This window comes from Oncorhynchus keta, chromosome 24 (assembly GCF_023373465.1).
Source record: "Oncorhynchus keta strain PuntledgeMale-10-30-2019 chromosome 24, Oket_V2, whole genome shotgun sequence".
Lineage (NCBI taxonomy): Eukaryota > Metazoa > Chordata > Actinopteri > Salmoniformes > Salmonidae > Oncorhynchus > Oncorhynchus keta.
In genome coordinates this window covers 23641133-23666366 of record NC_068444.1, presented here as the reverse complement: position 1 = coordinate 23666366, position 25234 = coordinate 23641133, and the positions used below count along the sequence as shown (strand labels likewise).

The following is a 25234-nucleotide window of genomic DNA, read 5'->3' as shown; positions in this document are numbered from 1 at the left end:
GTTTACTTTCCTCCTTGTTATTAATGTGACTCTGGTCAGACCATTCAACTTCCCTCACAATGTAAAGTGAAGTGTCTCCACAACACATTTTACTGGCTGAGACATGAGTAGAGGCAGAGGCAGACAGTACATTTACTGTACTTGAAATGATCAAATAAACTTGGGGGACATAGATAGGAATCACAGACTGCCTTCTCTTGTGCAGCTCAGCAGTACAGTATGTGTTGTCAGAGTCGTTGAGTTTGCTGTACATCCCTGGGCTTTTATAAGCCAGTTTTTTTCTAACTGTGTTGCACTGCAGTGCTTGTCTGTCCTTGTGGCATTGTTCTGCCCACACACTGGCTCGGCCTTCAGTGCTTTCAAAGTTGTTTCCTTTTCCCCTGCAGCTGGAGAACCTAATGCTCGACAAAGACGGACACGTCAAAATCACAGACTTCGGGCTCTGCAAGGAAGGAATCACAGATGCTGCTACAATGAAGACTTTCTGTGGAACGCCGGAATACCTAGCTCCAGAGGTACAGTACTGTCCCTTCTAAACACACAACCCCTGTCTGGTATATTCACCCCTTCAAACCCCTGACATACAGTACAAAACTCACCCGAGCTTTAGAACTCAATTGTATTAGGTCTACATCCTTATTATAGTTGTGTACCCCAGTTCACTTTGATTTAGAACTAAACATCATAAACCCACTACAAAACCAGTCTATTGAGATACTGTAGCCTATTTATGGCCAAGACTTTAAGAATAATCTGCCAAATAATGCTTGCAGCTATGGCAGCAGGTTTACATCATCCTCATGGCAGAGTCCCATAGCTAATGACGCCATTGGGACTCACACTGCCTCTCACAGTGAGCATAATGTAAACCCCCTCACATGCTCTATAGGAGACACTGTCCCTGGCGCCAGGCTGACAAACAAGTGGATGTGTGAAGTTGTAAGATTGAAATTGAGGAATCTAGTTATATCAAACACCGTTCTGCTGTGATTTCTCATTGGCCAATTTGTTTGATCTTTCTTTATTTAAAGCTAGAATGTTTAGTTGTTACATCCATTTTTGGACTTATAAATGAATGATGTATGCTCTTTGATTCTTGAACAATATAACTTATAAATGGCTCATGAACTTAGTTGAATTGTCAAACCCCATCAGAACCCAAAATCTAAACTGGTTTTACTCCAATGTTTGTAAACAATGTAAATGTAAACAAACACTGTATATCCTCATAAGCTCAAGGAGGGTACTTGCATCCATAGCTCTGTATATGAATTTTAGAATGGTTGCATCTTCCCTGGCACATCTCTCAGCTTTCCACCAAAACGGAGGTGGGGTACTGCAGATTCTAGCTTTAAGTAGTCACTTTAATGTTCAATAATGAACTGCTATATTTTGGTCATTAACAACAGTAAAGTAGATGTACAATATTTTACAACTCAATAACAAGTATTTGGTGTCCTTTCTGAATGACAAAAAAAAACATTTAAAAACTTACCACATTGCAAAACATTTTTTTTCCTTTAACCAGTGCTTAAACATAACCAACGTTATGGTGTCAGGTTTTTACTACAATGCATATTTATGAAGTGCAGAGGAGTGAGGACTGTGGGTCGGGTGGGGGAAGAAAGGCATGGGATAGAGGGGGGCATAGATCCCACTTAAAAAAGTATGGAGGACAATTTGGCGCTGGATTTTGTTTTGCTAAGGCCCTCCGCTGTGCCAGGAGATGATTTGAGTGTTGGTTATTTTTCACAAGAGTATGTGATTGCACAAAAAAGTACATGCTAAATAGAGGCAGATGGTGGCAGATGGGGGAGGTTGGAAGAAGGTGGCTGGGAAACCTGGAAATCTATACCGCCGCACTGGTGTAAAAATAACAGAACACACTCAGCGCCAAGTTCCAGAGATGCAAAGTAGCTGGGATTTAAAAGAGGGAAGTTAAAATATTCCAATGCTTTGGGGGTTATAAAAATGACATTTAGATATATTTTACACATACATAAAAAGAAAAACTATTTGATTTGCCTTGTTTAGAGAGGGCAAATGAGAATACCAAAAATATTTTTTCTTAATACATTTTGTACAAATACTCTCCTAGTTTTGGTTACTTTAGCCTTATTGAAATAACTCAGTGACATCTTTCTCATTTTCATATGCATGTATTTTTTACAAAGTAAAAAAATGTGCAGGTTAAATACTTTTGGGAAGATATAACCAAATGATTTGGTAACTCAGTAATAACATTAAATTGTTTATATTGTAGTGTTTCAATGCACATTTATGCACCATGTGTATATGTACATTTAGACTATTATGTTTCTTTATGTGTGTGTGTACACACGCTAGGGCAGGCTGGGCGGGCGGAGCTGTGTGTTTGTTCCCTGTGCCCCGCTGGGTAACTGGGCTGGTGGAGCCAAAGGCTCTCTCTCTCTGTCCCTGCCCAGCCAAGCCTGCCAAGGGCCCCAGTCAGTCCTGGGAGCAGCAGCCCCGCCACATGGCTGTCCGAACGGGGCCTGTTCCTCCCCTCCAGGCTTGCCTCTCTGCCTGTGGCTCTGGAACAGGGGGGACCCCAACTGGCTCTGTGTGTATTAATCGCATCCCTGCCTGCACCCGAGCTGCTCCTGTTACAGTCCCAGGACAAACTCCCAGTCCCAGCTCTCCCTGCACACACACATGCATATGTACAGACACACAAACACACACACCTCTGGCCCTAGGTGATGAAATGGCATTAAACATGTAACTCTTTTTTTCTCCTAACTTTTGGTTTGATGAGGGGGGAAGGATATTCCATCTGCTGTGCGTGGTAGCATTCCTCCTCAGGTTTTTACTTGGTAATCCAGTGTTATCCCTCCAGCATTATGTTCAAACCCATGAATAGTTCATCTTTGACTGTACCACTGTTTCTCTCAGTGATGCCGATTTCCATCCAGCCGGTTGCCCGTCTTGATAAGCTCAATACGTGTTATTACCAGCAATTTGCTTCCAGTGTTATTTAGTTTGATAATTCTCAGCTTTTTGGGATTACATGTAGTGTACAAACACAGTAACTTGTTTCAGTCATTTAAAGTTCAGTCTAACTGAATTCTTAGTGATTAGGGCCTGTATTCATAAAGCATCTTGAGTAGGAGTGCTGATCTAGGATCAGGTCCTCCTTGTCTTCTTCAATATAATCTAAATGGCAAAACATATCCTTGATCAGCAGAAATTCAGAATGTTGTTTTGGAGTTTTTCATGATGTCTTGGTTTATATTTTCTGGTTAGGACTACTCTTTAAGACAGCGGAGGAGGATCATTGCGTTGACACGTCCAGGTTCTACTTCCCATTAAGATTAGAGACAAGACATTATTATTCTAGAGATTCAGAGCATATGCTTAACTGGCCTCTCTCCAGCGCCACTTGTCGTTAGGTAGTCATATTAATTAGGCCTTTCCTCAGCGACGGTCTGAAATGGAGCCTGTACTCCCTCCATCTCTCTTCCTCCCTCGCTTTTTCAACAAGGTGAACGGCAGCACACCTAAGACGATGTAAGAGAAGGGGAAGGAGAAGAGCAGGTTGATTGTGTATTAGGACAGCAGCCCAGATAGAAGGCTTTGATTCAGCCGTGGCTCCTCTGGCTCCATGCTTCCCGTAGCCAGGTATCCACCTCTCTTTCTCTGGTGGGGCTGCCCTTGAACCAGCGGGTCACATCATGATGGCGAGGCCCTCTATGTCCATCCAGGAGCGTTTCCTGTCTGCCCGTGCCAGGTAGGGCCTCCGGCGCCAGCCACTTGGCTTGGCCAACAGGGGCATCTGTGACACGCAGCAGCAGCAGAGTGACAGCCATCGCAGTCTATGTAGTGATGCCACTGCATGATGCTGTTGGGTTCTCATGTTACAGGAACACCGTACCGTGGAATAGGGCTTTGTGTTAGTCATAGTAAACCAGCTGGACCTAGAAACAGAAACTCGCAAGGGTCAAATGTCCACCAGGTCGTTTGTTAACCAACTTTGCGTCAAAAGTCGGTTCTATGTAAAACGCTTGGCGAAATAACAAAGTTGATGTGCTTCGTGTGTGTGTTGTTGGCAGGGGTGATTGGACCAGTTTGCAGCAGTTTGTTCCTCTGAACTGCAATGTTGAATAGAGGAGTTAGTGCCTGTCTCATAGGGATACCATACAGTTCATATTAATAATATGTTCTTATTCCATGATCTGTGTGTCTGTCCAGGTGCTGGAGGACAATGACTACGGCCGGGCGGTCGACTGGTGGGGCCTGGGCGTGGTCATGTATGAGATGATGTGCGGTCGGCTGCCCTTCTACAACCAGGACCACGAGAAGCTGTTTGAGCTCATCCTCATGGAGGACATCAAGTTCCCCCGCACGCTGTCGTCAGACGCCAAGTCACTGCTGTCAGGACTACTCATAAAGGACCCCAACAAAAGGTATAGGCCAGCTATACACACCCTGGACAGCCATACACACCCTGGACAGCCATACACACCCTGGACAGCCATACACACCCTGGACAGCCATACACACCCTGGACAGCCAGACTCCAAGCAGCACTGCTCACCATCCAATAATGCCCCATTGGAAGTGACTATACACTAGTGCTATTTAAACTATCAGTTTGAGGTCAATTCAATTTTACACTCAGTTAACCCCAACCCTGCTAACTTTAAAAAGCTTCAAGTCAATAATATCTATTCATCAAATTCAAAGTACTGTAACACTAATGTCTTGGTGGCAGACAAACCTTTGAATAATTTGTGGCGTTCTTACTTTTCACAGACTTGGAGGAGGTCCAGATGATGCTAAAGAAATCATGGGACATAGTTTCTTTACTGGAATCGAGTGGCATGATGTTTATGATAAGAAGGTAATGCCTGTAATACCAGTTCTATAATACAGTGGGGCAAAAAAGTATTTAGTCAGCCACAAATTGTGCAAGTTCTCCCACTTAAAAAGATGAGAGGCCTGTAATTTTCATCATAGGTACACTTCAACTGTGACACACAAAATTAGGAGAAAAAAATACAGAAAATCACATTGTAGGATTTTAATGAATTTATTTGCAAATTGTGGTGGAAAATAAGTATTTGGTCAATAACAAAAGTTTCTCAATACTTTGTTATATACCCTTTGTTGGCAATGACAGAGGTCAAATGTTTTCTGTAAGTCTTCACAAGGTTTTCACACACTGTTGCTGGTATTTTGGCCCATTCCTCCATGCAGATCTCCTCTAGAGCAGTGATGTTTTGGGGCTGTTGCTGGGCAACACGGACTTTCAACTCCCTCCAAAGATTTTCTATGGGGTTGAGATCTGGAGACTGGCTAGGCCACTCCAGGACCTTGAAATGCTTCTTACGAAGCCACTCCTTCGTTACTCCTTCAAAGCCACGTTTCATCTTCAATGCCCTTGCTGATGGAAGGAGGTTTTCACTCAAAATCTCACGATACATGGCCCCATTCATTCTTTCCTTTACACGGATCAGTCGTCCTGGTCCCTTTGCAGAAAAACATCCCCAAAGCATGATGTTTCCACCCCCATGCTTCACAGTAGGTATGGTGTTCTTTGGATGCAACTCAGCATTCTTTGTCCTCCAAACACGACGAGTTGAGTTTTTACCAAAAAGTTATATTTTGGTTTCATCTGACCATATGACATTCCCCCAATGTTCTTCTGGATCATTCAAATGCTCTCTGGCAAACTTCAGACGGGCCTGTACATGTACTGGCTTAAGCAGGGGAACACGTCTGGCACTGCAGGATTTGAGTCCCTGGCGGCGTAGTGTGTCACTGATGGTAGGCTTTGTTACTTTGGTCCCAGCTCTCTGCAGGTCATTCACTAGGTCCCCCCGTGTGGTTCTGGGATTTTTGCTCACCGTTGTGATCATTCTGACCCCACGGGGTGAGATCCTGCGTGGAGCCCCAGATCGAGGGAGATTATCAGTAGTCTTGTATGTCTTCCATTTCCTAATAATTGCTCCCACAGTTGATTTCTTCAAACCAAGCTACTTACTTATTGCAGTCTTCCCAGCCTGGTGCAGGTCTACAGTTTTGTTTCTGGTGTCCTTTGACAGCTCTTTGGTCTTGGCCATAGTGGAGTTTGGAGTGTGACTGTTTGAGGTTGTGGACAGGTGTCTTTTATACTGATAACAAGTTCAAACAGGTGCCATTAATACAGGTAACGAGTGGAGGACAGAGGAGCCTCTTAAAGAAGAAGTTACAGGTATGTGAGAGCCAGACATCTTGCTTGTTTGTAGGTGACCAAATACTTATTTTCCACCATAATTTGCAAATAAATTCATTAAAAAATCCTACAATGTGATTTTCTGGATGTTTTTTTTTTCTGATTTTGTCTGTCATAGTTGAGGTGTACCTATGATGAAAATTACAGGACTCTCTCGTCTTTTTAAGTGGGAGAACTTGCACAATTGGTGACTGACTAAACACTTTTTTGCCACACTGTATGTACACATTCATATTGTAGAATCATGTTGAGAGTCCTACAGGACTCCTACTCTTTCCTCCCCTCACCAGTATGCATTCCTGATCATAGTTTGCTAACTCACTGTCTAGATAGAGGAAAGTTATCCTTGTTCTGTCAGTGCTTTACCATCACAGACACAGTGCACACCTAAGATGATGCAACCTTGGTAGCAGAGGGAGGTGAAATGCATTGTGGGAGGTGTAAACTCGTTGCCTCCAGTCCTGCCTGTGTGCTGCAACACCTCTGTGACACAAGTGCTGTGTGTTTCCCTCCCCTCCTACCTAGCTGATACCGCCCTTCAAACCTCAGGTGTCGTCAGAGACAGATACCAGGTATTTTGACGAAGAATTCACGGCACAGACAATTACAATAACTCCCCCTGAAAAATGTGAGTGAAACTTTTTCTTATTCTTTTTTGCTAATGTTTAAAAGGTGAGACACTGTCACTTGACACTTTACTCAGGCTATGTTAGATGTGCAAGTGGTATAACAGTGTCGTTCCATATGTTCGACGATCATGTTTTATTTTGGGTCTAGATTGTATCAGGGCCACGCTAGCCGACAGCCGCATAGCAGTTGTTTTAGCAGTGTTGGAGGTGGAACTGCTGCGTTAGGGCTGTCAGATTAACAAACGGCTCCTGGAATTCGACCTAAAATTAAACTTCAATCAGTATAGATGAAGGGGAGGAGACATGTCAAATAAGGATTTTTGGCCTTGAAACAATTGAGACAGATTGTGTGCCAATCAGAGGGTGAATGGACAAGACAAAACATTTATTGTGCATTTGGAAAGTATTTAGATCCCTAGTCTTTTTCCACATTTTGTTACATTACAGCCTTATGCTAAAATTGATTAAATAAAATCAATCTACACACAATACCCCATAATGACCAATCAAAAACTGTTTTTTAGAAATGTTTGCACATGTAAACATACAGTTGAAGTCGGATGTTTACAGACACGTAGGTTGGAGTCATTAAAACAAAGTTTTTCAACCACTCCACAAATTTCTTGTTAACAAACTATAGTTTTGGCAACTCTGTTAGGACATCTACTTTGTAAATGACAAGTCATTTTTCCAACAATTGTTTACAGACAGATTATTTCACTTATTTACTGTATCACAATTCCAGTGGGTCAGAAGTTTACATACAATAAGTTGACTGTGCCTTTAAACAGCTTGGAAAATACCAGAAAATTATGTCATGGCTTTAGAAGCTTCTGATAGGTTAATTGACATAATTTGAGGTGTACCTGTGGATGTATTTCAAGGCCTACCTTAAAACTCAGTGCCTCTTTGCTTGACACAACTGATTTCTTTAGATTTTTCCATTAAGTCCTCATAAAAAAATGGTAGGCCTCCTCCACAAGTCTGGTTCATCCTTGGGGGCAATTTCCAAACGCCTGAAGGTTTTTTATTTTATTTTTTATTTCACCAGGTAGGCTAGTTGAGAACAAGTTCTCATTTACAACTGCGACCTGGCCAAGATGAAGCAAAGCAGTGCGACACAAACAACACAGAGTTACACATGGAATAAACAAACATACAGTCAATAATACAATATTAGTGGTCCTTCTGTAGCACAGTTGGTAGAGCATGGCGCTTGTAACGCCAGGGTAGTGGGTTCGATTCCCGGGACCACCCATACGTAGAATGTATGCACACATGACTGTAAGTCGCTTTGGATAAAAGCGTCTGCTAAAATGGCATATATTATTAATATAAAAATTCTATATACAGTGTGTGCAAATGAGGTAGAATAAATGAGGGAAGGCAATAAATAGACCATAGTGGCAAAATAATTACAATATAGCAATTAAAAACGAGTTATAGATATGCAAGTAGAGATACTGGGGAGCAAAATAAATCAAATAAATAACAGTATGGGGATAAGGTAGTTGGATGGGCTATTTACAGATGGCCTATGTGCAGTGATCTGTGAGCTGCTCTGACAGCTGGTGCTTAAAGTTAGAGAGGGAGATATGACTCTCCAGCTTCAGTGATTTTTGCAGGTACTTTGTAGGTACCACATTCATCTGTATAAACAATAGTACACAAGTATTAACACCATGGGACCACAGACCTGTCATACCGCTCAGGAAGAAGACGCGTTCTGTCTCCTAGAGATGAATGTACTTTGGTACAAAAGGTGCAAATCCCAGAACAACAGCAAAGGACCTTGTGAAGATGCTGGAGGAAACAGGTACAAAAGTATCTATATCCACAGTAAAACTAGTCCTATATCGACATAACCTGAAAGGCTGTTCAGCAAGGAAGAAGCCACTGCGGCAACTCAATATTAGTAAGGGTGTTCCTAATGTTTGGTATACTCAGTGAAGGTTGTAATGTCATTGATCAACGGCTCAGCCAAATATTACCCAATAATCCACATTGAAATGACGTGTTGTGCCCAGTGGGTCGTTTACAAATTCGAACACTGAAATATGATGTAATCTACACCTCATTTGGCTGATATAAATCCTCATTATTTTGTTTAATGATTTTCAATTTGAGCATCATTATTTCTATATAGCCTACACCTTCTCATTATGAACTTCTAACTCGAGTGGGACGGGTGTGGCTTCGTGACAACGATCACAAGAGCAGCTGCTCACCGATTTGACAGCTCCAGCGCAGTTACACCTCCGACAGTGCCAAAACATCAGCGACGAGGGTGTCTGCTATTGCCAGTTAACACTTGATCTAAATGACTATAGGTCTTAAACATGCTCACTAGAGCATCAGAGGCTTAAATATAATCACTGTAAAAAGGTTGAATTGCATGATTGAAGTGAGTAATGTACTGTTTGTCCCTCCCAGTTGATGAAGACGGGATGGATTGCATGGACAACGAGCGGAGACCACACTTCCCCCAGTTCTCCTACTCGGCCAGTGGGAGGGAATGACCGCTGTATCCAGACTGTACTGCACCACCATCAGTACCAATGGAAGGTTACAGTATAAAACCAACCTAGCCTGAGCTAACCCCTCCTCTCTCCATTTGGGTCATTCCATAGTGAGCATGGAGATCCATCACTGTATGTTTTATGTGTCTGTTTTTTCATGGGGATTTTGCATGTGTGGTTAGACAGAAGTTCAGCCCTGTTGGTAGTTCCCAACAGTTAAAGGTGCATTTCTTATGGAATGCTCCTTTTAAAGCCTTGAAACTGACTCAAGAGGGCAAACGGGTTTGCTGTGTTATGTGGCGTGTCATTAGATCCCTTGGTCATTGACTTCTGCGATCCAGTTCTATCTACTGTAGGAGACTGACATTCCTGGTAGGGAGAGCTGCTGTCTTTAGCATTCTCATTTCACATAGGACAGTATACTATAACTCGAGATTCACAGGAGATTCTCCATTTGTTTGCTGTGTCATAATCTGCAAAGGTCCTCATTCTTCTCTTGATGATGTTTGGTTAGCTAACATCTGTGTTGTGTGTATAGAATTAGAATTATAGGATTAGAGATTTTTGCTTTCAGAAGTCAAAAACTGCCAGAAAACGGTTCACTCAGGCTACACAGAGATCAATCTGTCTTCACCTCAGTATACAGGTCACCGGTACTGCTATCTTTACTCTGCAGGTGAAGCTACAAGCGCTAACTATACAAACCACCACCACTTCTCATGGACACTATGACTGTAGTCTCACATATTACACTGTTACGTCATTTTGTCCCTTATTTAAGGTGTGCAACAGTAAAACTCTAGTCTCGTCTGCTATTTGTTGATAAGCTGTGATTTTTACTTTCTCCTCTCGCCTGTGAAATCAGTCATTCGAATAGTGTGAACACTTTGGGATGTTGTTCTGCCAATGTTATGTATGAATGGGAGTAAATGTTTGTGTACTGTGTAGAGATTTTAAGGAGCCTAAAGGCACAGCATTGTTGGCTGTAACCTCCTGTGAATCCGAGCTGTGCGTTAGCTGTCAGGAACAGCAAGGTTCACCTCAACCTGTCTAACAGTGAGGATGAGAGGAAGAGCATTCTAGGTATGTGTGTCAGGGTTATCTGGCTGAAGGTAGATGCTTCCCACAACTGAAATTATGAAAAGCTTTATTTCAGACATATCATCATAGAAAATAAAAGCATTCAAAAACTAAAATGTATAAATGTAAATGAGAAATGCAAGATGGTGGCTGTTTACTGTCTAATGGGGTTTGGGGGTGGGGCTAAACCTGTAAGAAGGGTGAAGGAATTTTAATTATCTGACCGGGGACATGCTGTATAACTATGATTCAATGGGGACAAGAGGGAGGTATTGGTATTGTTTGATTTGGACCACAGCAATGGCTTCCTGTTTTATTTATTTGTTCTTCTTTTGTATAACGGTTCTTGTTATAGGATTAATGTCCAGTCTTTTGTTCTGGATGAAAAAGGCACCTCAAATAATGGCTTAAGAATGTAGAAGCAAAGCCTTCATGTTTTTGTTTTTGCTAAAAAAAAAATATTTTTTTTGTTGGTTTGTTTCTTTGTTCTCTTACCAAAATATGACGACAATGAAAAAGACAGAGCAGACAGCATATTAAAGAGTTTTATCAGTACCATGGTATTATTATTATTAAATATTTTCCATAAGACTTTTACATTTCACGGGCATCTAACCTGGAATGTCTAAGTGGTATTAAAACCTTTAAGTTCTCTTCTCCACATACAGTATATAAGGGCTGCATAAGCTTCAACTCCCTTTCCAAATGGTATGACTCTACTGTTGTCTTCTAGCATCTGATCATTCCTGTAATACATGTAAATACATGAGAATGACACAGAACAAGCTTCCTCAGTCTAATTCACTACATTTTAGTTGCTTAATAACACACTGCATGTTTAGGCATTTTTCTTTAGCGCTGCTTTTTAGAACAAGAAAAATATGACATTAGAATGAATAACTTAAGCATTTACAAAGGGAATATATTCATTGGCTCTACGGTTTTAAAGTCAAGAGATTGTAAGAATTAGGCATAGATGGAGAAGTAATGAGTATTATAGACTCAGTGACCAATGTTCCCAGGGTATACACACTGTATAATTCACTTTATCTTGTGTCTGACTACTTTGGGATCTTGTAACAGCCTTCAATGCTACATAGAATGTAGTTAACATTATGGTGTTGTATTACCGTTTTACCATAGCTAATAGTCAATAACCAATCATTTTATTGAAGTGTACCACAGTCAGCATAGGAATCTTCAAGTGATAGTCAAGTCAACCACCTACTTACTCTATGCTGACTGGCATCATTTGATTTATTCTAAAAGTGTACAACATTCAGTAACGTTAGCTCTGTGGATGAAAAGCCATAGTATTCAATGGTACGTAACACACCATTCTGTATATCTATATATTGTTTTGCTATTTTAAAGCTAGTTTCCTTCAATTGTACACATTCTGCCATGTCTTATGTGTGTTCATGTCATATGAGTGACTCAAACATTACAACATAATCAATGGGCTAAAACAACATTAGTTGATCTGGACATTTCTGACAAGTTATAAATAGGTCTCTAAGGTCTAACAATGACAAGAGGAAAACTACTGATGTACGACCCAATATTTAATTGCACCTTGTGCATTCTACTAAGTTCCTAGGGGAACCACTAAGGCACAAGTCCTATCCACTAGTCATAAGTTATCCTTGCTTAGCATCAATGTGACCTACGATTATCCATTGAAAGGACAATCAGAGTTTACACATTCCTGATTTACAGGTTACATTCAAGTTCCATTTCAGATGTTTGTGATATAATTTAGGTTCAGTATATTCCACCAGTGGTTTTCAAAGCAAGGAGGACGTAGCCTATCATGCTAATGTCAGAGCAGAAGACAAACCATTTTTGTAGCAAGAGATATCCTGTCTGTGAAGGTATGAAAAGAGTTAGAGTGAATGTAGTGATGTGGACCAAAAAGACCAAAGCAGATGTAGTGACATTTCTCAGATTATTACACATTCCCAAAGGATGAATGATTGGTCTTATATTCATTGTAGTTGATGGGGTCCAATAAGAGGGAAAAGAGGAAGTTGAGCAAGAGAGAAGTATATTTTGTATGAGTACAATATACTTGTACATTACTAGTTCAGAAAGTGACTGTGGTATGGCTTTGATAAATGGACGAGTAGTCGTTTGGTAGAACTAATTTTGAGGTGGCTCGATATAGTCTATTGAAAAGGTATGATGGCCATTACTTCAAAAAGTGTGCCATGATTGGTCCATATTTAAGCCACTAGAGAAAGTATATATTTTTTTGCATGGAACAAGTGTGGTTTTGAGATTATATTGCAAAATGAGCAATGGTGAATCTTGTTCAGTTGTGATACAAGTAGGAAGTTAACTCTTCTCATAAGAGAAGACTGAAATATGAGAAAGACATTATTTGTCTTAGCAGTTAATTGTTCATGATTGAATGTCAGCCTGTTGTTTTATTAATATGGCCAATGTATCGTAGAAGAATGTGGAGAGAAACTGAACAACTGTGCTGTGATCACTAACCCCCCCTAGGCTTTCGTTTTGTGGTTGTCTGTTATGGTTGAGTTTTCCTCTTTGTCTTCCAAGATGCATTCCTTTTGTTTTTGCTGGTATGTGTTTTGACTAAAAAAGAAACATTTCACCATGTATGATTAATAGAGGCTTTTATTGCTTAATGTGATTTTGAATCATTTTTATTTAAACATTTAAAAAAAAATGTTTTAAATCAGTGGACAACTTGAATTTGTTTTGTTTATTTTATTTTTGAATTGAATATGGTTGAGTATAATGTTTTGGGGTATTTAGCAGTCATGTTATGGTCTTCAGTACTGCAGCTGATTATGGATGTCGGTGAAGGAAGGGAGAGTTACTGTCTTTCGCCTTTTCGGCATTGCTATTCTTTTTTCTGTGAAATTCTGTTTTCTCCACCATTTGTCAAAGACACACAAAGAAATACAATCTTGCATTATTATGTCAAATGCTTGATGTCCCTGGGGGAGAAGATCTGCGTTAAAGCTTGATTTTAAATGTAAAGGCAATGTTCCCGCATTGTGGAAACGGCATTCATGTTAAATGCTGCAATCGGAAATTGTCTTTACAATTTAACGCAGATCTTCAACGATACGGATTGAATCCAACCCTTAGGCCCCCTTAACGGAAACTCCAAACTGAGAAATCGTGACAGACGCTACGATACCATCCTATGTTATGTGCATCTAATAACGAGAGATTAGTGGTACTGCTTCAGACACAGAAGACGTCACATTTCGCTTGGCTGAACTGTGACTATTGCTGGCTTCAGGTGCTTGTGTGAAATAGGAAACCTAGATGTCCAACATGACTGTGTTAAAGAGAAGTGCTTTTGAAGTTGGAACAATTCTTCAACCAATAAGCTTGCCTACATTGCTAATAATAAAGTTGGCTAGCTTGCTTTATATTGACAATATGGTCAGACTTGCTACATTATTCACATTGATAAGGTTATTGTAAAAAAACGTATGTTGTCATCTTTTGGTTGAAAAGGTCAGTGGTAAGACGTGGCAACTCGGGGAACAACCTTTTCTCTGAGTTTCCCACTTGTAATTCCGACTTGGAGGGTCATTCAAGTGAATTTTCCCACTGGGAATTAGGAGCTTCTGATTGCACGTGAACGCGGCAATACTTCAATTTCATCCATATGAATATGCACTTATAAAAACAGTCTTATTCCTTTTTTACAAGGACATATTTGAGAACAGGGAATTTCAAGGGGGAAGCTAATGTCCTTATTGACGTTACAGTGCACTCTACCAAGGGCAATTGGCAGTACGGGCCAAAACGAAAATACGCTTGTTTTTCTTACATAAAAACTGCTTTCATGTAAATTGCTCCTTTTATGATTTCAGAGAACTGAAAATTGACCTTACGCTTTTTTTTATATACTTTTAAAGAAAAACAAGAGGATTACTTGAAAGCACAGTCCCCTCATTCAGTCCATGCTTAAATGAGTTTATTGTTAAAATATTGTCATAATGAAGTGTGATAATAACAAGGCCAGGAGAGGCTGCTGGGAGACAACTTCAGCAGCGTGACACTGACGAGGTCTTACCTTTCTACTGGACATGTCTTACCTGTTATTCTAAGAGAGCTCAGTTCCACGGGAAGGTTGGACCTTGGCAGTTGCACTCAGTCTCAACGATTCAATTTAGAACTCTGCAGATTTAAAAAATAATAATAATAATGTAGCTATATGTGAGGAGGATACGTAGAACATCCACCTAGGAATCCCAGAGCTTTGTTTCTGCGGGTCATTAACATAGTGATGTTCAGTTCCACTGGGTGAAGCATTCTAGTGCCGTTGGCCATCTCCAGGGTCAAAGGTCTGGGGTGAGCTGTGTGATCACCTCGAATCCGACCAACGACAATGTGGGTTCTATCCTTACTAACTGCAGGGTCTATATATAAATCTATTTTACACCTCAGTGTACACACTTTGCTGCTACTGTTTGTAATGTCTACAACAGATTTTCTTGTCATCTTGCTCCTGGTAGTGTTATGAACGAGCATGAATTGTAAAGTATTTATTGAATAACAAATCGCTGTCAGATGAAAACCTCATCTCCAAAACTAAAAACTGCCATATTTTCCCATTAACGAACATACAATTATGAACTTTCAGAAGCTATTTTAAAAACATTTTATTGGTCCTAGAGTCAATGTTCAGAGTACATTGAGTGGACTTACTGCTTTCAATACATGTAAAAAAAAATAACAATTTAAAAGGCAAAAAGTGGAGTTAGAGGTTTTCATCCAACAGCGATGTAAAATAACTTGTCATTAATTTGATGTCCATGTAGCTTTGACATTGACATTTTCTTGTCATTAGATCCACGTTAAGAGATAGTCGTGTGGTTAAGGATTTGAAGCAGAAGGGATGAAGCATCAGTAAAGAGAACAGTTGTAGTACTCCCTGTCATTAAAGAATACAAAACCTTTTCTTTCCCCTTGTGAATAGGACCCATAAGGATGTGAAAATTATCTGATCTGCAAGAAAGTGTTTTTGTACACTGTACGTCCTTAGTATTTTTACACGTAAATGTATATGATAGGGATACACATTATTTTCCTTCTTACAGACCGCTTAAATAAAGCACCTTGTCAATCTGCTATCTTTGTCACTTACTTCTGACTACTCGTCATACTGTATTTCTCAATGAGAAAAAAAGAGTTATCACACTCAATAACTCAGATTGAGCAATATTTTCAACACTATGCAAAATATTTATTGGAATTTTAACTGAAGTTTATCAAATATTGAAATTACATTCTACAACATGCAGCTTTTACCATGTAAAAACCTCATCTCTATATAAAAACATTAAACATTACTATTTAGGAACAATACAAAAACGGTCAAATCTGTAATTCCAAATGCAAATTTTGTCTATAGAAATAAACCCTCATATGAATCTAAACACACACACTCAGCAGGGCTGTGGAGCTGTGCTGCTGCTGTTTCTGCATGGCTGAGGCAGTGTGTTTGACCATGAGTATCCATGACATGAGGCATTCTCCACTGTGGTGCTCTCAGTCAGAGATGTTCCCCACACTGAGTCCTGAGATCACCCAGACCTGCTCTCTGCCATCAGCACCATCATTAACCCTACCTCTACTGCTGCCCATTACACACATACAGGGCATTCAGAAAGTGTTCAGACCCCTTGACGTTTTCCACATTTTGTTACAGCCTTATTCTAAAATGTATTAAATTAACATGTTCCTCGTCAATCTACACACATTATGACAAGGTGAAAACATGTTTTTATAAATGTTTACACATTTAAAATAAAAAAACTGATACCATATTTACATAAGTATTCAGACCCTTTGCTATGAGACTCAAAGTTGAGCTCAGGTGAATCCTGTTTCCATTGATCATCCTTGAGATGTTTCTACAACTTGATTGGAGTCCACCTGTGGTAAATTCAATGTAGTGTCCATGATTTGAAAAGGCACACACCTGTCTATATAAAGTTCCCACAGTTGACAGAGCAAAAACTAAGCCGTGAGGTCGAAGGAATTGTTCGTAGAGCTCCGAGACAGGATTGTGTCGAGGCACAGATCTGGGCAATGGTACCAAAAAATGTCTGCAGCATTGAAGGTCCCCAAGAACACAGTGGCCTCCATCATTCTTAAATGGAAGAAGTTTGGAACCACCAAGCTCTTCCTAGAGCTGGCCGCTCTGCCAAACTGAGCAATCGGGGGAGAAGGGCCTTGGTCAGGGATCCAGAGTTCCTCTGTGGACATGAGAAAACCTTCCAGAAGGACAATCATTTCTGCAGCACTCCACCAATCAGGCCTTTATGGTAGAGTGGCCAGATGGAAGCCACTCCTCAGTAAAAGGCACATGAGAGCCCACTTGGAGTTTGCCAAAAGGCACCTAAAGGACTCACATACCATGAGAAACAGATTCTCTGGTCTGATGAAACCAAGATTGAACTCTTTGGCCTGAATGCCAAGTGTCATGTCTGAAGGAAACCTGACACCATCCCTAAGGTGAAGCATGGTGGTGGCAGCATCATGCTGTGGGGATATTTTCAGGGACTGGGAGACCAGTCAGGATCGAGTGAAAGATGAACGGAGCAATATACAGCGAGATCCTTGATTAAAACCTACTCCAGTGCACTCAGCCCCAGTATGAGGTCCTAAGGTTCACCGTCCAACAGGACAACGAACCTAACCACACAGCCAAGACAACGCAGGAATGACTTTGGGACAAGTCTCAATGTCCTTGAGTGGCCCAGCCAGAGCCCGGATCTCTAGAGAGACCTGAAAATAGCTGTGCAGCGACGCTCCCCATCCAACCTGACAGAGCTTGAGAGGATGTGCAGAGAAGAATGGGAGAAACTCCCCAAATGGGCCAAGCTTGTAGCGTCATACCCAAGAAGGCTGTATTCGCTGCCAAAGGTGCTTCAACAAAGCGCTGAGTAAAGGGCCTGAATACTTAAGAAAATGTGATATAAACTCAGCAAAAAAAGAAACATCCCTTTTTCAGAACCCTGTCTTTCAAAGATAATTTGTAAAAATCCAAATAACTTCACAGATCGTCATTGTGAAGGGTTTAAACACTGTTTCCCATGCTTGTTCAATAAACAATTAACGACCGTTCCACAGATGCATGTTCATTAAGACAAGGTAGGCAATTAAGGTCACACTTCATTATGGAAACTTAGGACACTAAAGAGGCCTTTCTACTGACTCAAAAACAGGATCCTTGCTACTCTGCGTGAACGTGCCTTAGGCATGATGCAAGGAGGCATGAGGACTGCAGATGTGGCCAAGGCAATACATTGCCATGTCCGTACTGTGAGAAGCCTAAAACAGCGCTACAGGGAGACAGGATAGACAGCTGATCATCCTCGCAGTGGCAGACCACGTGTAACAACACCTGCACAGGATCGGTATATCCGAACATCACACCTGCGGGACAGGTACAGGATGGCAACAACAACTGCCCGAGTTACACCAGGAACGCACAATCCCTCCATCAGTGCTCAGACTGTCCGCAATAGGCTGAGAGAGGCTGGACTGAGGGCTTGTAGGCCTGTTGTAAGGCAGGTCCTCACCAGACATCATCGGCAACAACGTTGCCTGTGGGCACAAACCCACAGTCGCTGGACCGTTCTGGTAAAAATTGCTCTCCACTGACGAGTCACGGTTTTGTCTCACCAGGGGTTAGGGTCGGCGTTGCGTTTATCGTCGAAGGAATGAGCGTTACACCGAGGCCTGTACTCTGGAGCGGGATTGATTTGGAGGTGGAGGGTCCAGCATGGTCTTGGGTGGTGTGTCACAGCATCATCGGACTGAGCTTGTTGTCATTGCAGGCAATCTCAACGCTGTGCATTACAGGGAAGACATCCTCCTCCATCGTGGTTCCCTTCCTGCAGGCTCATCCTGACATGACCCTCCAGCATGACAATGCCACCAGCCATACTGCTCGTTCTGTGCGTGATTTCCTGCAAGACAGGATTGTCAGTGTTCTGCCATGGCCAGTGAAGAGCCCGGATCTCAAACCCATTGAGCACGTCTGGGACCTGTTGGACCTGAGGGTGAGTGCTAGGGCCATTCCCCCCAGAAATGTCTGGGAACTTGCAGGTGCCTCGGTGGAAGAGTGGGGTAACATCTCACAGCAAGAACTGGCACATCTGGTGCCGTCCATGAGGAGGAGATGCACTGCAGTACTTAATGCAGCTGGTGACTGTTACTTTTTATTTTGACCCCCCCTTTGTTCAGGGACACATTATTACATTTCTGTTAGTCACAGTTTGTCTCAGTTGTTGAATCTTGTTATGTTCATACAAATAATAACACATGTTAAGTTAGTTTGCTGAAAATAAATGTAGTTGACATTGAGAGGACGTTTATTTTTTTGCTGAGTTGATATAGATATATAGAGATAGATATTTATTTATTTTTGTACCCGTTTTTGCTTTGTCATTATGTGGTATTGTGTGTAGATTTGAGGAAAAATAACAATTTAATCTATTTTAGAACAGGGTTGTAATGTGAAAAGTCAAGGGGTCTGAATACTTTCTGCATGTATGTATAAATAATACACAGGATGTGGCCCAAAACCAACCTGAGAGAGGCATGCGTCTTCACTCACACATTCATTTTTATAGAATAATAACTGAATTGGTCATATACCCTATTTCTACAGTAGGAAACCATCATTATAAGGAAAGGAGGATACCTAGTCAGTTGGACAACCGAATGCATTGAACTTAAATGTGTCTTACGCATTTAGAGGTGCAGGGGCTGCCTTAACATCCACGGCGCCCGGGGAACAGTGAGTTAAAACTGCCTTTCTCAGGGGCAGAACGACAGATTTTTACTGTCACTGTGCTTCAGTCAAGATGAAGAGGATGTCATGTGGACAAGGTGTCAGGTCTCCTAGAACCAGCAGGTAACTGGGGAAACAAAGAGGAAATTAAAGAGCAAAAACACACCTGGACACAGGCCTCTAAATTGGGACTATTTTGTCTGCATATCCTCCTAAATATTTGGCTGTGCGACCTGGAATTTGAATTTGGGAGGACCAGTGCCTAGAAAAAAAGAACAACTGGCCAGATAATGACTGTTGTAATGATTAGGCTTCACTGTACTGCTGTTTCCGAGTGCCCAAGAGAAAACCCTATCTGTTACCGTTGTGGTTGCACCATTACTATAGACTAAAGGGCTTGTTTCTATCCCAAACCGTTCAGAAGTTACCCCATAGTACCACCACTACTCTTCTTTATTTCCCTGAAGCAATGGCAGGCCGCATTTGACATTTTATTAGACGCGCTTATCCAGAGAGACTAACAGGAGCACTTATGGTTAAGTGCCTTTCTCAAGGGCACGTCAACAGATTTTTCACCTGGTCGGCTCGGGGATTCGAACCAGCGACCTTTCATTTACTTGCACTTAAGCGCTAGATTTAACCTTAAACTGTCACAAGGCATTAATCATTTGTTTACACGTTGTTCAGTCATGTTACCTCATTAACAACCTGGTAACTTCAGTATATCCAAACTTTTGGGAGCACAGAAAAAAGGAAAAGGGACAGCTTCTTCAGGAGAGCAATGATTGAATGACAGATCTCTTGCATGTCATCACTCATAAAACGTGACTTTCAATGTAAAAACCTAATATTACCAAAATGACTAATTTCAATAACAGGCATTTGTATCAACATTGTAGATTTTATAATCAAAAATGTCTTCACAGGTTTGCATATTAGTCTCTAGGGTACAACATTTGTTTCAACAGTAGCTGGACTTCATAATATAGGCCCAAGAAGAAAAAACATCTGATTTTCTGGGGCTCCTGGATTTTCTGTTGCTCCTAACTAACTAAGTTGGGAGCACCAGTGATACAATTTGTTTAAAAAATGTAGAGCCATGACTGGACACATTGCTGGAGTTCACATATTACTAGAGCCTCAGCCAGTATTGATTCAGGTTTTCGCACTCAGTTAAGATTGACTCAAATGGCACTATCTTGGAATGACTGTGCGGTTCTGTTCAGCAACACATTGGTGGTTCTTAGAGTAATGCTCAGAGGGGAATCCAGAAGTGCTAACGCTGATAAAAACAACAGCCTGGCAGCATTAGAGCAGCTGAGAACAGAGGCACTCGGCAGGGCTCTCCTCCATCTCCTTAAGCTCTTAAGAATGTCAGCCTCTGTCTCTCCCTCTCTGTCTGACACGCCTTTAGCAGCAATCTGGAAGAGCATCTGTGGAGCGCCTAGTCTTGCGTGATGTGCGGCCCTGGCTACCAGCTGTTGTGGCGCTTGTGTGCCTTCTTCTTCTCTCTTTCTCTCGCTCTCTCTCACTCACTCTTGCCCTCTCTCTGAGTGATAGTGTGGCCTCGTCTCTGTGGTTCGGGTGCAGGGGTGAGCTGTACCCAGCACCATCTATAGAGATGAACAGTAAATTCAGTGTAGATGACAACCATGGTTCTGACTGTACCTGTATGCGTAGGTTCTGCATCTCTCCAGTGAGGAGGTGGCGCTCCTGCATCAACAGGTTCTGTTTGGCAAGCAGCTCCATCACCTGCTGGGCACTGGACTGACTGTGCTGGTCCAACTGCTGCAGTCTACAGGATACACACACACACACACACACACACACACACACACACACACACACACACACACACAGTACAGACACAGTGAACACACAGCACAGTAGTCAATGCAACACCTTGTATAATGTACAATTCAACACATTCTTTTCCGACACGTATGATGAACAAGATTAATATGATAGACAAAGTAGATTGATAAAAATAATAGAATTGAGCAACAGATCCAGTTATTTTATTTTCATTAAACTAGGCAAGTCCGTTAAGAACAAATTCGTATTTACAATGACAGCCTACCAGAAGGCAAAAGCCCTCTTGCGGGGACAGAGTGGAGGCTAGGATTAAAAATAAAAATATAGGACAACACACACATCATGACGAGAGACACTACCTACATAAAGCGAGACTAAGACAACACAACATTGTAGCAACACCACATGACAACAGCACAAAATGGAGGACTCATATTGCTTCTCACCCACAAAAAAAGATTGCAAATATATTTGATGATCTTTGTCATCAGAGGTATATGATGTATAGTTATAAAACTAAGGGGCAAGACAATGCCAAATACCCCTCAGAAGAAGAGGCCTCCCTCTTCCCAGTGTGTCCCAATACAAAGGGTCCATTCAACTGAGGCTGGAGAGGCCCTCAACGTCCAACAAACACATCAGATCAGCCCAACTAAACATGGCCCCTCCCCCATAACACAGAGCTAACTCACACGCAAGGAATGCTTTACATTAGCATAAGTGGACCGCTATACACAGGATAGGCTATCCGTAGAGTAGTGAGAATGGGATGGCTATAGCTTATTATTTGACTGTCCATGGGCTATAGTTTATCCACCATCATGGGTCCTTGGATCAGATGAGATCCAGGTCAGGTCCCAGTGTCCTAGATCCCACAGGAGGGCACGTCGCCAGGGCCATGGTGGAGCTGAGGAGGGGCCCGGGTGCCCAGGGAGGGGATGTACTCCTTGAGCACAGTAGGCGCCATGCGAGGGGAGGCCTCTAGCTGTTGCTGAAGGGGGGAGACAGATGCCCTTCTCCTTCTGGCTGGGGCAGTGCCGTCTGTGCAGTGGGAAGGAAGGCAGAGCAGGCGGCCCCCGCTTCCCCCCCGTGAGAGCTGGAGCACGCGGGCCCTCCTTGGCCCTCCCCGTCCCCGGCTGCACTGGCCAGCTTGTCCCGGGCTCAGGCCCTGCTGCGCTGGAGGCTGGAGCTGCTGCCTCCCCCTCGCCTGGCCTCCAGAGCCTGGCAACGAGCTGTCAGATCTGGGGATGCAGCCTGCGTCAGCCGGCCCCCGCCCCCACACGGACACACAGCAGGGAGGACACCGCCACGTTAGACACCCAGCTCCGGAGCCCCGCAGAGCCATGGATGGAAACACTCCACAGGACTGACGTGGGGGAGGAGAATGACTTTTCAGAGGTTTTCAAGAGGTTTGACGCAGTGAGATGTCTAGATGGTAAACTTTGAAAACGGGTACATTTTGTAATGAAAATCTCTTTTGTATGATGCATCTTGCTGCCATTTGAGTCGTGATGACGAGGCCATCAAATGGACATAATAACATTCTTATTATGGATGACATTTGATGTTTTTGCATATCATTCAAATGAGTGCTGAACATAACGCTGGACTGTACTGTACTGCAAACGTACTATAGGAGTGTGAGGGACATTTTGAAATGCCACAAGACAAGCCGGTTAATAGGAGCAGCTAAGAAATTGAACATAATTCTTGTAGAGACCTTGGTATTATTTTAAAGTGGTTAAAAAAACATTTCCCATAAAAATGATCAATTTTGTTACATTTTCCAGAGGAATTTGAATTTCCTTCAGGTGATAAAAGGTCATGACCCTGTTATAACAGCACTCTTGTGAAAGGCCAACCTGCAGCAGCAGTCAAGAGTGGTAGCCAAGATGTATTTTAAGATGTCAGTGAAAATGCCATGCGTATTAAACCACTTAAACAGGTTGTGTAATTCTGTAACTAATGCTTTCACCAACACAACACCTTACCTCGCCACTTCAGGAACCCTGCTGTTTCAATCTGACACATTAGCCTATTAATTACACAATCCTCCTGACCTTAATCCAGCTCCAAAACCACCTTTGTCTTCACCCCCAAGCCCAGCCCCCTCAACTCCAACCCAGCCGCCTCAACCCCAAGCCCCACCGCCTCAACCCCAACCCAGGCGCCTCAACCCCAACCCAGAGCACTGGGGAGGGGTGAGGCATGAGCTTGAAAAGGGGGGGGTTAAAGCTCAAACTGAAGAAAAAGGCTAACTCCTCCTCCGAAGAAGCAATCACAATGGGGGTCTGATTAAATTAGGGGCCCGTCCAGCAGCCAAAGCAGCAAATCCAATAACTGCCCTACATTTACTGGCACACAACTTAATTAGGTTTTTAATACAGCTTAGCGCTGGGCTCTCCCCCTGCCCAGGCTGGCTGGCTGGATGACTGGCTGGCCAGTGCCCACTGCTGCCTGTGCTCTGCCCACTGCTGGTTGGGTGGATGGATGGCAGAGATGGCCGAGCTCAGGCCTCCCCGCTGACCTGGTGAAAGGACACCATCTGCTGGCTCCCAGGCTAACTGAAGACAGGACGGATGCGCTGAGAGACACACACACGCGCACACACACACACTCCCTAAAAGCAACAGCAAATTATCAATCTGTCTTTTTACTTTTTAAATATGAAACCAAACTTTTTGAAGCTGATCTGCCAAATGTGCCTTGATTTACAAGCACCTTCCAATGTGTACACTTCCATCCAGCCAGCCAGGCAAAATCTGATTATCGCTCTTATGGACACTTAATCTCACACACCACACACACACACACACCTCTGCAACAGAGACTTGCCGTCGCCCACAGCTTGTGCCTAAGTTCCCAGGTGATGCTGTTTGTTTGTTTGTTTACAGGATGGAGGCTAGCGGTGGAACAGAGGAGACTCTTCAGGTTTGTATAACAAAGTGTGGAGCAGCACTGCTGTGTGGCCTACAGCGATGTTCCAGGGGGGAACCTAGTGTCTGTGTCTCTGTGTGTACTGAGGAACCTGCAGACGGCACACCGGCTCAGCTCGAGGAGCGGGGAGCGTACGGTAAGCCCAGTCTCACAGGCTGAGCCTGGCCCTGCTGTGGCCTGGGGATGTGCGGCTGGCACTAGTCTACTCTCTTCATTTACCCAGTTCTAGTCTAGTCTCTTCATTTACCCAGCTCTAGTCTACTCTCTTCATTTACCCAGCTCTAGTCTGGTCTCTTCATTTACCCAGCTCTAGTCTACTCTCTTCATTTACCCAGCTCTAGTCTACTCTCTTCATTTACCCAGTTCTAGTCTAGTCTCTTCATTTACCCAGTTCTAGTCTAGTCTCTTCATTTACCCAGCTCTAGTCTACTCTCTTCATTTACCCAGCTCTAGTCTGGTCTCTTCATTTACCCAGCTCTAGTCTACTCTCTTCATTTACCCAGCTCTAGTCTACTCTCTTCATTTACCCAGCTCTAGTCTACTCTCTTCATTTACCCAGCTCTAGTCTACTCTCTTCATTTACCCAGCTCTAGTCTACTCTCTTCATTTACCCAGCTCTAGTCTACTCTCTTCATTTACCCAGCTCTAGTCTACTCTCTTCATTTACCCAGCTCTAGTCTACTCTCTTCATTTACCCAGCTCTAGTCTACTCTCTTCATTTACCCAGCTCTACTCTACTCTCTTCATTTACCCAGCTCTACTCTCTTCATTTACCCAGCTCTAGTCTACTCTCTTCATTTACCCAGCTCTAGTCTACTCTCTTCATTTACCCAGCTCTACTCTACTCTCTTCATTTACCCAGCTCTACTCTACTCCGTTCATTTACCCAGCTCTAGTCTAGTCTCTTCATTTACCCAGCTCTAGTCTAGTCTCTTCATTTACCCAGCTCTAGTCTACTCTCTTCATTTACCCAGCTCTAGTCTAGTCTCTTCATTTACCCAGCTCTAGTCTACTCTCTTCATTTACCCAGCTCTAGTCTACTCTCTTCATTTACCCAGCTCTAGTCTAGTCTCTTCATTTACCCAGCTCTAGTCTACTCTCTTCATTTACCCAGCTCTAGTCTAGTCTCTTCATTTACCCAGTTCTAGTCTACTCTTCATTTACCCAGCTCCAGTCTACTCTTCATTTACCCAGCTCTAGTCTACTCTCTTCATTTACCCAG

At 42.6% G+C, this 25234-nt stretch overlaps 2 protein-coding genes across 6 annotated transcripts in view; one reads left to right on the top strand and one right to left on the bottom strand.

The window, feature by feature from the left end:
- Positions 1-15584, top strand: part of akt3a (v-akt murine thymoma viral oncogene homolog 3a) — a 142602-nt gene extending 127018 nt beyond the window's left edge. For both annotated transcript variants that reach the window (XM_052477995.1, XM_052477994.1), the window contains exons 10-14: positions 387-515; positions 4210-4424; positions 4774-4861; positions 6761-6863; positions 9298-15584. In XM_052477995.1, the coding sequence (XP_052333955.1) occupies positions 387-515; positions 4210-4424; positions 4774-4861; positions 6761-6863; positions 9298-9383 (621 nt within the window). In that variant the 3' untranslated portion in view covers positions 9384-15584. The remainder of the gene's footprint in view (positions 1-386; positions 516-4209; positions 4425-4773; positions 4862-6760; positions 6864-9297) is intronic.
- Positions 1-25234, bottom strand: part of sdccag8 (SHH signaling and ciliogenesis regulator sdccag8) — a 103832-nt gene that overhangs the window by 22089 nt on the left and 56509 nt on the right. Inside the window, exons 17-19 of one of the 4 annotated variants that reach the window (XR_004829565.2) lie at positions 20929-21055; positions 19217-19387; positions 14549-14630 (exon numbers count right to left, since the gene is read on the bottom strand). Coding sequence is in view for 2 of the 4 variants with exons in the window: in XM_035801115.2 (XP_035657008.1) it covers positions 19346-19387; positions 20929-21055 (169 nt within the window). In the remaining 2 variants the exon portion in view is untranslated. Of the gene's footprint in view, positions 1-14502; positions 14631-15677; positions 19388-20928; positions 21056-21499; positions 22442-25234 lie in introns of those variants that run through there. The other 3 variants (XR_008078411.1, XM_035801115.2, XM_035801118.2) reach the window with 3 other exon arrangements.